The sequence below is a fragment of the Hemicordylus capensis genome, chromosome 3 (assembly GCF_027244095.1).
Source record: "Hemicordylus capensis ecotype Gifberg chromosome 3, rHemCap1.1.pri, whole genome shotgun sequence".
Classification (NCBI taxonomy): Eukaryota; Metazoa; Chordata; class Lepidosauria; order Squamata; family Cordylidae; genus Hemicordylus; species Hemicordylus capensis.
Window position 1 is genome coordinate 24689362 of NC_069659.1, and position 12063 is coordinate 24701424.

General features: G+C 41.8%; 1 protein-coding gene across 6 annotated transcripts in view; it reads left to right on the plus strand.

Moving 5' to 3' along the window:
- The window catches only part of CNTN5 (contactin 5), a 1193410-nt gene extending 1182467 nt beyond the window's left edge, over nt 1-10943 (plus strand). For all 6 annotated transcript variants that reach the window (XM_053307214.1, XM_053307213.1, XM_053307217.1 and 3 more), the window contains 2 exons: nt 2494-2662; nt 5716-10943. In XM_053307214.1, coding sequence (XP_053163189.1) covers nt 2494-2662; nt 5716-5819 — 273 coding nt within the window. In that variant the 3' untranslated portion in view covers nt 5820-10943. The remainder of the gene's footprint in view (nt 1-2493; nt 2663-5715) is intronic.
- The last annotated feature ends 1120 nt before the right edge of the window (nt 10944-12063 follow it).

The window sequence follows — 12063 nt, forward strand, 5'->3', positions numbered from 1 at the left end:
GCTGTCCAAGTGCATTGGTCCATTGCTTTGGTGATCCGTGTTGATGTGCCAGAATAGGGCCAAGTCTTGGTTCTGACTGCTTTGATGAGATGTGTCCAGATGTCTTTCATGACATTGTTTTTCTTGTCTTTGAGAAGTTGTTTGTATTGCCTCTTCTGCTTGTTTGTGCAGACAAAGGTCCTGCATTTTGGTTGTGAACCGCCCTGAGTCATTTTTGGAAGGGTGGTATATAAATTTAATAATAAAACAATAAAATAAATAAATTCACTTTGTAGGTGTTGTAGTTAGCAGTGAGTGGTTTTGGTTTTTGGTTTTTTTGCTTCAACATATTCGGAGTCAAACCATGCTTTGGAGTGGTGCATGTGCTGCTTGAGGTGAGGAGTGTTTTTGTGAGATGCTTTTGTAGGTCCTGCACTAGGTAGTTGTAGCTCTCTAGGACTGAGTTGGAGGATTCTGCAAAGAGCAGGGAGAAGTGGATGCACTGGAAATGTTCTACTATTGCTTTGTTCTGCTGTTGCTTTATACAGTTGGGGGGACCTTATGATGTGGCAAGCTCTTCCCACTGATAAGATTTGTGGATAGTATAGGGTCTTGGCATGGGGCTGCTGAATGAAAGAATTTAGTCACAGGGAGTCTGGGAAATTGTCACTGTCAAATTGCGGTGGGGGAGAGGGAGGTTGACCTCGAAGTGGTCTATGAATTGTAGCAGGTTTCCGGAGACTAACAGATAAGCTATTACACTCATTTTGTTCCCGGCCCAGAAGGTAAATTCAGCAGGTTGTTCATTTTTGAGGGAGCTGTACAGGATGTGGAGGTTTCGTCTATTGGCCATTTGGGCCAGGCAGAGTCCTGCATAATTTTGCTCCCTGTCCTTCGAGTGACATGTGAAGCAGAGTATAGGTACTTTCAGGTTGGGCAGGTAGAACTGGTAGCATGTGTACAGAGTAAGTTCATCAGGGCCCAGTCTGATTCTTCAGGCCATAAAGGGTTAGTCTGCTCCATCTGGTTGAATTCAGCACACTCAGCAGTGTCATTTGCAGACTGTTTACTCATTCCCCTGGAGACATTATCATCAAGGTCACTTGTAGAATGAGCTGTTTTGCTTCTAAGTTTCTTTGCAAATAGAGGTTGTACCATGGAGTCCTTGAATACTCTGATAGTTCTTGCATTGTGGTTGTAAAAGAGGTTCCTCCCAATCTAGATGAGTTTAAGTGGGAGGGCAGAGTGAGAGAAGCTACACAAGATTCTCTTAGTCTGGGTAATGAGTAAGAGCTGGATCAAGTCCCAGTCTATAAATCTTGGGTGGCCATTTAAAAGCAGACTCTGAGAATTTATTATGGCTTTACAAGATGACCATCTCCCTACATTGGTGTAATTCATTATGACCTGAAGCAACACCTGGGAGGTTTGGAGTATGTGTGGTATATTAGATGAGTGGGTTGTTTTGGGCAGCCCTGCACACATCTTATGCAGATTCTTGGAAGGGGCCCATGCAGGAACTGGAGAGGGAGCTGCCTGGGTGTTACTAAGCACAGCTTTCTGGGTTATAGTTGGGCTTTTCTTCCCACAGTTGTCTCTCTTTATGAATGCATCAAAGTCATACCTAAGCTTATCTACCTTCGTTGTTATTGTGTTTAGGCTTTCCAAAATTTGAATTATGGTTTTTGCAGCTAGGAGGCAGGCAGGCATTACCTAGGTATCCTGGTAGCAGTTCATGGGAGTAGTGAGAGGGACATCTGGCCCCTTTGGATTTCCTGTATTGCTGCTCCTGGGGGTTTCCCAGCCTGGAATCCTTAGATGGCAAAGGGGATTCCTGATGTAATGCAGTCTCCCTTGTCGCAGACTCCTTGTGGGGATGAAGGAGGGTTCTCTATGTCCAGGACCATAAATCTGTTCTTGGTAGGGAGTGTAAAGATTGTATTCGTGGCTCCTTTGGTGTGAAGGAAGGAGTCAGTCTTCATCTGCTTCCCTGCCTTGGCTGCTTGATCATTTGAGCTGTGCCTGTTTTTCCTTTTCTCGTTCATGGTTAAGACCTGTGAGGTTTCTGCTTGAGAATTTCAGCTCCAATGGGTGTGTGATTCCAATATTGAGGCAGGAGCTCATAAGTTATGCTGCTAGCTTGTTGTCATCTTTGCCACACACACCCTGTGGTATATCTAGGTACATGATTTACCTATAAGGGCTAAATGAACTGAAAGTTGATGCACATTGCTCATGCTCCAATTCTATAATCAGTTTTAGAAATCCTAGTTACATTAGAATTCAGGAGTAGAAGAATGCAAATAAAAATAAACAGAACTGTGGAAGTACTTTCATCTCTACTTTAAAAATGCAATGTTGCAGTGTAGGTCCCAGTCCTCAGTGTAAATTTCATGAGACTAATCCTAAATTCTTTAGTCCTACTTTTAATTGCCATTTTCTTAAGGCTGATAATGAACTTACATGGTATCAAATATGCTAAAGCTATTCATTTATATTTGGTCAACTCAACAGGTATTGTTTAGGCAAGAAGGTCACAGCAACAGTCAAGTCATTGAAACACAAAAAACCTCTGCAGTGGTGCTTCTACCTGATGTAGGTGTCTATATCATAGAAGTACGTGCAGTTAGTGAAGGAGGGGATGGAACACCAAGTTCTCAAATCAGGGTACCATCACTTTCAGGTAAGGCCATTACACAACTATTGTATTTCAAGAATGCATCCAGATGCAACAAGCTTATAAAACCAAATGACCAATATGTGACAAAGCTGACCAAAAGTAGAAGTGTTTTTGTCAGACTGTTTTGAGATAATCTCATTTATAGTACTTTCTAGAAGATGGAAGCAATTTAGGATTTATGCTCACATGCATGCACACACAAAATATGATATCAGATTACCTCCCTAGGACATTTCAGTTGTCTTGTAGAGACTAATTTGCCTTTCCTTGAACATTCTCAAAACAAAACAAAACAAAATCCTTGGGAGGAACCCCGAAATCTATTTCTAATTTTGCTTTTTAATTTTGCCTATTCATCATTTCATGCTTCTCAGGTGAGTAGGTTAGCTGCCTCCTTTGAAAAGTACTGAGTTTGAGGTGAACACTGGTGATGTGATATGACATGAAAGCTCTGTCTGTGTGTGTTTGAAGGCTGTTTCACACACACAAATCACTGCTGCCTGACAAGCATCAAGTCTTAGATGTACCCATGTGAACTTGTTGTTAGAGAAACCCACCCTATGAAATAACAGAATTATCCCGTGTTCAGTGCTGTTGTAAAAAGAGCTGCATCAAATATTTTTCCATGTTTGTTTTTAGACAGAAATTAAATTTTTCAAGATGGGTGAGTTAGTAAGGAAATGTTCCAGAAAAATGTTTGATTGAGATAATATTCTGTCCCCCCCCCCCACAAACCTCTTTTTTGCCATTGTTTGCCCTAGAAGCTACTGCTTCACCATTGTATTTTTCCAGGTTAGGTCTACTGTTTCTTTCCTGGATTACTAACATGAGTGATGCCAATCAGGTAGTAGATATGGTGCCATAACTCTGCATAGCCAATCAGATTATATTATGTGCTGATGTCACTGAGTGCAAATGAAGTTAGTTCAAAAGAATGGCAATACTTCCTGTTAGTCCAATGGGTGATCTTAGAAATTAAAGGATCACTTAGCTCAGAGGTTCCCAACCTGTGCTATGTGGTACTCCAGATGTTGCTGAACTACAACTCCCATCATTCCCAGCTACAACTGCTCATGGCTGGAGATGATGGGAGTTGTAGTTCAGCAACATCTGGAGTACCACAGGTTGGGAACCCCTGATTTAGCTAATATGATGGTGCCAGATGCTACATCTTCAATCTGTCTTGTCCACATGCTGACATCACTGAGAGCAAATGAAATCAGTTCAAAGTAAGGACACTGCTTCCTAAATAGATCAGCCTGGCAGTTGAGAACCAACCAGTGAATCCACCAGTTTTCCCCTGAGATGTATACTAGGAGAATAGCTGGTATAAACTTGCCCTCAGGTCTTCTCCCTTAAAACAGCTGATATATGTGAATGCAAAGGAAAGCTTTGGCATAGTAGATTTCAGTGGGGTGTCCAGCAGCAGTAGAAGTCAGTATCATGTGGGCAAAGCATAAGCAACAGAAAGAAAATATCTGAAAACGTGAGAATTGCTAGTTGGGACACTCAGCTCCAGCCAATAAAGAACCTACCATGCTAATGTATAAAGAAAAGATAACATAGTGCATTGTTTATTTTTCCTTGCATTGATTAACTATAACTAATGTCACTGATGAATAAGTTTGCAAAGGACATGTATTTCAGACAAACAAAAGGAAGGTTATTTACTCTCAGGATTTCTTGCCAAATACAAAGTTAATTATATTTTTTACATCTTGGCTTAGCAGAGACATCCTGGTGGGAAACAAATTCAAACCCTGGTATTTGTTGTAATTAAAATGAACCTTAGATATTGTCGCACAGAGTCTAGCCTATAAATACAAGAGCACGCCAGCTTGGATCCAAAGGAGCCCCTTGCACAAGGGATCCAGAGGAGCCACTTGTACATGTAATACTTCTACTTGTACAAGTGGGAAGATCTCTGGTTTCTATTGAATCCTCATCCCAACTGCTGCTCCCCATGCCTTCAAGTAAAATATTGTAGAAAAGGTGTTAATTCAGGGAGGAGTTAAGGTGCTCTCCCCAGTTGTGATGTCAGCAGTGTATCAGATGTGCTAACTGGGCATCTCCCAAACCTGGGAGTGTCAGTGCTAGGCCAAGGACAGCTGAGCCACTGGAATGTCAGAACAGAGGCACTTGCAAGACAGGGTCTGAACTGGTAATACATCCATAGTGGCGATGGGACAAATAGACAGAAGGGTGAGTGAGTGGATAGGGAAGCTAGGAGAGAAGCAAATAGGCGAGGAGACAATAAGCACTGGCAGTCTGGCAGGGAGAAATATGTGGCAATATATGGCACCAGTTTGGGGAGCCACACAAACAGTGCCAGAGTCTGGCTCTTGCCAAGCCTGAACTGAGCCAAGCTAACCAAGATGAACCAATGAAATGCCTTGGAGACTGTAGCCATGCTGGAACTAGAGAGAGCAAGGCTAAAGGATGGAAGTGCATTCTTCTCGGATTCCCTCTCATTTATCAGATTTCACTTATCAGATGGGCATCCCATATATGGGCAAAGAGGTGGAACTACCCAGGTCATCTCTGCTCTGATGAGCACAGGTGGTGAATGTATTCAATACATGTATTCAATACCGACTCTATGGAACGGTCTCCCGGATAATATCAGAGCTCTCTGATCTGTTGGCTTTTCTTAAGGCATGTAAGATTGAAATGTTCCGCCAGGTGTTCGGTCGCTGAGATAGCTCGTTGTAGGGTGATCTTGTAATCCATGGTTATTATGTCATGTGGAATGAGTATTGTATGTGGTTGTGGTTTATGAGGTTATGTAAGATATATTTTTATGGAATTGTGTTGCTGTGTAAGTTATTGCTTGTAAGCTGCCCTGAGTCCTATGGGAGTAGGGCGACATATAAATCTAACTAAATAAATAAATAATAAATATGGAGGATTTATTTTTCACAGCACATGCTGTGTGGGACACACATATACCCCAGCACCTAGTCCGAGAATCATTGTGCTAACTTCTGCAAAATGCTAACATACTGTAAGGGCCAGCTATTTCTGTTCACTTTTGGTTTTGCTTTTGATAATCTCAGGTGGAAAAGTCACAAGCTCTCAATCAAGCCTACGTGCTTTCTCCACTTCTTCATCGACTGTGACATTTCTCTTGGTACTGATGGTTCCTTCAACCTCATGGTGAAGACTGTGGGTCTTTTTCTTCCATCTGTTCGATTGCTTTAGCCTGATAACACCAATGGATGAAGCCCTGTGTCCGCGGGAGATGCAAAAGGCAAAGAGCTAATGGTCAAAGACACATGGAAATACACATAGTGCACCAGGAAGAGTGCTGTAGGAGGGAGAAATGCTAAAACAATTCATCAGGTTTCTTCTCTTCATTTTTTGTAAATGTCCTCTAAGGGGGAGGGGATGTTTATTGCCCAACTGAAAATATGCAGATTATATAAAATGAACTTCTGTAAGCAAATGAAATTTCTGTCAAATTTACTTTACTTTTTGAATCTGTTTCTATATTACACCAGTCTTGTATCATTAGTCGTTTAAATTGTGATGTCTAGTACAGTACATCAATTTGGTTTGACTTGTTATGGGTTCTTTTTTCCTTTTGAGGACAAAGTTTGATAAATGCTTGGAGTTTAGTGGGCTTCCCTCCTTTCTCCCTCTTTTCATAAGGCCGTCCTATTTTCCATAATGGACAAGGCATGATGACAAAAGTTACATTAATTGGCTCTTTTCTAAATTACTGTAGAAAATGTTGCCTTTAAAAGAAATTAATAATGCCATGTCAAGTTAGCAAAGTATGGTAATTTTCTATTGTTTTTCTGCTCTGTTTGTAGTCTCTGGGCATACAATGAGCCACTTTTTTTCACAGCAAGATAAAATTGAAGCCTTTCAACTGAGCAAAACTCAGCCCTATTGTTTTGCATCAGATATTGTCCACCTAAACCATAAAGGGAGAAAACGTTTATTTTTTAATAGTGAGAATAGACTAAGAATGCAAATAGCAATGAAATCATCATTGGACATTCAACCATAGCCTCCAGTTGTTGCTAACTGGACGCAATAAATACATGCAAGGAGGCAACGCTGTTATCCCCAAACAGTCGTCTGTCTGTAGACCTTTATTTTTGTAGTCCATTTTTGTATGGTACTGTACTGTCTATATTTTGTGATTAAACTGGAGGATATCAACAAACCCTATCAAGAGCAGACAGGATGGTGTTGCCTTGATTTTCAATGATATGTACAAATATTCTAGTGGGGAATGCAGTTTCTTGAACAACATGAGAGTGAATCCTATCAAGCAGTGTTTCTAGCCATCAGGCCAATGGCTTTCAGCCTCTCCAGACTCTGGAGTCCAGATCCAAGATCCATCTTCAAACTCAGCCTACAATGCTGGACATTTACATCTGTACCTAATATTTTGTCATTGCTTTCTCTTCCTCACATCCACAGTCCATTTTTCTCCTTTTTTTCCTCTATCAGATGGTCATGACACATGGATGTGACTTGTGTTAAGACATAGGGGTGTGCATAGAACCGATTATGGTGGTTCGGTTCGAATTCGAGCCAAATTCAAACTGGACCGCTAGACCGCAAGCCAGTTTGAGTTGAACTGGTCCCCAGTTTCGTCCAAGGGTTGAACTGGGTCAAAGCAGTTTGGAACTGGTTCAATTCAGCTTGAGGGGTTGTGCTTGTAAAGGGCAATCCAGTGTACCTTGCCTGCCTTAAAAAAAACTTCCTAATAGGGGCTGTGAGAGGACACCTCGTTGTCAGAAGGGGCAGCAGCACAATAGCAGCAGCATGGCTCCTCCAAACTCTTCAGCCACGACCAGCACTCCAGTGCAGCCCGGTTCTGGCCTCCGCACATGTAGAGACCAGGCCCATACAGGACCTGGTCTGGAGAGTTCAGAGGAGCCAGACTGCCGCCACCACCGCCTCCAACTACAAAGTACCCTCTTGGCACCCCTATTAGGAGGTTTTTTTAAAAGGCAGGCAGGGTTTCCCCCTTGGCTTGTAAAGGGGAATTCTCAGCAGATTCCCCTTTACAAGCATGCACCCTCAAACCACCAAACTGGTTCCATTAGAACCGGGGCCAGTTCAGCTCAAACCCAAACTGGCACCCCTTTATTGGTATCATTGGTGTTTATAGGAGTCTGAACCAATCTTACCAGGCCAGATCTATTTGAACCAGGTTCAGATAGAACCAGTTCTACACACTCCTATTAAGACATCAGTTTGGCTTATGGAACATGAGTCATCATCTGAAGATCAATAATCCTAAGCTATTACTGTATTTGAATCCAAGACTAGGTTTCCCCCCCACCCCAAGTTTTTTAGTATTAGAATTCAGGAGGTCGTCTTAAATTTGGAGTCCTGTTCCTTTTGAGTAAATGCAGGTACAGCCTGTATTTAACCTTTACTTTTTAAGGGGGTTATCTTAAATCCAGAGTTGTCTTCGTTTTGGGTAAATATGGTATGTCTCTAGTGCATTTAGCTACTTACTTTATGCAGGGGTACCCAACCTTGGGTCCCCAGATGCTGGACTACAACTGCCATCATCCACAGCCATAATAGCTGGAGGTCATGTGGCTGCAAATGAGTTGTAGTCCAGTGACATCGGGGGACCTAAGGTTGGGAACCCCTGCTTTTATGGCTAAGACCATATGCTGCCTACTTTCATCCCAGCAGTTCTTTTGTGATATCACAGTCTTTCATTTTCCAGTACAGTAGGAGAAGGAACAACTTTCCTGTTGAAGATCTGAAGGCCTTTCATGTTTTCAGAGTCAAGCCAAAATGCCTCCTACCTTGTCTGTGATGTGTATATAATACATGTGTGGATCTGTTTAACATGGTGAATATGGTGTTGTGAGGGATGCAGCTTTAAGTAATGTATTTTTAAAGGAATTTTACATGGATGCACAGGATCAAGCTTGAGGGAATCATATTTAGTATTGGGAAAGTGCTAGCGCTGGAACCATCCAGTGGGTTGTATCCGAGGAATGTGAATCCTGACAAAATATCATTGAGATCAATGGAGACAACTGATCTAACTTAAGTTCCATTAATTTTAGCGGTGCTCAGTCAGGATTCACTTTCTTTGGATACAATCCACAGTGATTATATGATTAAAACAAAACTTATCTGGATCCCAGAACTTGTTATGTTGCTTGTTACTGAGCATGCTCCAAATAAGCTGGCGCACAGCAGATTTAAACAAAGGATTAGGCAAAGCAAGTGCTGCGGAAAAAGTTTACAACACTAATTGAAAGCTCAGTGATGGGTTTCTCTCCATTAATTCACTATCCACCCAACAAAGGTCATCTCTTGAAAGCAGATGGAAGCATTTGCTTTCTGTCACCCACTGATTTACATCTAGGGTTTCATTGCATATTACTCCTATAGAGCAAAAATTGGTTTAAATTCTTCCTAACAACTCTGATACTCAGAGAATGATTAGCTTCAGCACTGCAGGTTATAGAGGTAACAAAGACATCCTCAAGTTCTGTCTTTAAGATTATCAACTTCTAGTCTTTAAAAAAAAAAGGTCTTAGTGATTCAATTGAATGAAAGGCAAATTATTTCCACTCCTTACTGCGAAATGTATGGGGTAGGGGGGGTGTAGCAGCCTGCCGTGACATGCAGAGAAGACAGTAGTGCTGAAGTCCATTCATAACAAACAGGAAATAAAATATAATTGCCACAATCCAGCAAAGATAAATAGGTGTACAACCGGGACTTTCCCATTGCTGGCTATGGGAAGTGTCATCATGTACCTGTAGTGATTAACATTCTATGGTCAGCAATTTGTGTGACCACAGCACAACACAAAACTTTGCAATTAGTGGGCCACTAGTGAGTCATGGCTCAGCACTGAACTCAATGAAACATGACTAACTTTCAATAATATCAATGGGATTTAGTCTGAGGAATGCCCAGTGAGTCCTATATCTGAATGTGGCTGAAAAGGCCGGAAAATATTAGAGCCTTCTTAGAGAACTGTAGACCCCAGAGAACTCAATTACGTGTCGTCAATAACATGCCATAGGCCTCCAAGCTTACGGCCCTTCCTACAGCAATGAGCAGCACCTCCTGTCTGGAAGCCCACAATGTCATCAAATGGTGCACGGCCTGATCCATGCCCGGAGGGGCAAGTCTGGAGACTATTAGGCCTTGATACGTCCTTGATGATGACATCATCAGGAACACATTGGAGCTGAGCCCTCCCTGTATCCTATGCTCCTCCCACTATCACTGATGATGCATGTACAATGCATGGGATGGTGGTAGGGTCCTATCAGTATCAGGAGGAACAAGAGAGCCCTCTATGCCTAGAGAGCCCCCATTGATGTCAGCAGGGGACATGTTATAGTCTAGAGGCCTTTTCCTTAATTTGTTTTTTTTAAAAAAACTATTAATTTCTTCTTCACCAGTTATTTTCAGATCAAGAATTAGATGGGGGTGGGTTGGCCCTTCATATGCTTGCATTTTTCCAGATTATGAGCAATGGCTGTAATACAGCAAAGGGGAATGGCATAGCAAACCCAGCTTTCTGAATGTTGCTTATAGAAAGTGAGAGTTCTCCATGAGCATGTTTTGCCAGTCCATAATCAGCAATGGAAACTCGGCAGGCTCACAGTCTCCCAGCTCACGGCCGATGCTCTCTGTGCTATATTTCAGAAGTAAGGTTCATCAGACTGTGCTTCAAGCAAGGTGGCAGACACCTTGCTGTTAGTTCACACCATAGAACTGAATGGCCAAGCTTTTGTTAGTTGTATTGAACCCCAGCTTCACATTATGTAGCTGCATTGCTGGGACATAAAGGGGTATGTTTTCTATTCAGCCTGTGCAGAATGCTGTATTTTGCATCTTCAACCTCTTAATAAACATGTTTTAAATGTTTAAGTACCTCTGTATTACCATATTTGTTATTTTGCAGGAGACATTTCCTTCTGATGAGACTTTTGTTGTCATGTTGTGGGGTTGAGTTTTGCTTGGGAGGGGTTGGTGCCGAGAGCTCTTTTCATTTTATTTGGGTGAGATTGTAACAGAGCAGTCCAACTTAATTGGAAAGACTGTATTTTTCTATAACTTCATAATAATTTTAAGAATATCAGAAAAAAAAACTTTGTTCAGAAACCAAAACAAAGGGTCATCTCAAAATGTTAGATATCTTGTATACAACCTGTATATATTTACTATATATAATGGTATATACTATGTGAAAGACACAGTCAAATACTGGTTCCTGTGTACTGTTCTTGTAACATTAGATCTTTTTAATAAATTATCCTCTTTTTATTGACTTTTATCTTATGTTCTGGCAGCTACTAAATGGTGTAATTTCACTATTCAGTTGAGACCAGCCTCAGTTGAGCATTGAAGACTAAAATGCTCCGGTTCAGAGTCCCAAAAGCACTTCAAAGTGTACACATAACCCCTGCATGTATGGGCTGCCTCCCTTCTTTTCAACAGCCAATCAACACATGAGACATTTTGCAAATCCTGCATATTTTGACCTTCTGACAAAATGGTGGCCAGAAGTGACCACCGTGGTCACTTCTGGCCCTCTAGGAACCATGGATATGTGGGTTTTAAACCTTTCGTATCTGCAGATAATGAAATCAGGTGTCAGTTAGACACCTATGATTCTGAGTAATGAGTTTTGTCTACACAAGCCAGCCAACCCTCCTCACTAAACATCCAGGCCCTGGATGTTTAGTGTTTGTGGGGCTCATTGGATGGCTTGTGGTACATGAGGGTCATTGATAAATATAGAGAAGACTGAGGAATGGGGCAGGGAGGGTCATAGAGATGGGAGCCACAGACAGTGGAAAAGGAAGGCAGTTAACTGCTGAGGAAGACTTTTTGCATGCCTCAGGAACATGAACCTAGTTCACCACATGTAAAGTTTCCACACTGAAAAGGGTGTACCCACATGATGAAAGAACCCCATGCACCTTGAGTCAGATTCGATGGTATTTTACTCAGCAGATATGTTTTTTCTGAGAGGCCTAGTTCATAATATTAGTGCATGCATCATGTTGGTGCCATTCATATTTACATTCCCATATTGGCCCTTGGGAATGGTAGTTTAGTGTCCACCTACCCCAAGCTATATCTATCCCATACCACTAGCCATAATGGCAGCGAGGAGGGGAGAGATGCCTGAAAATTCAACCAGTCCCTTACAAAACAGACATACCCAGGAACAAAAGTAGAGGGTGGAACTGGATGGGGATGACAACAACCACATAAAACGTTTGACAGGAGAATTAACCTCCCCACAAAAAGAAGATACATACCTAACACAAGGCTAATTGGTCAAGTGGTTCACAACAATCAATGAGAGTTTCAGCAAGAATTTCTGAAAATGCACCTACAAAGCAGCTCTCTTTAGGCACCAGGTCTCCTGATGAACATTC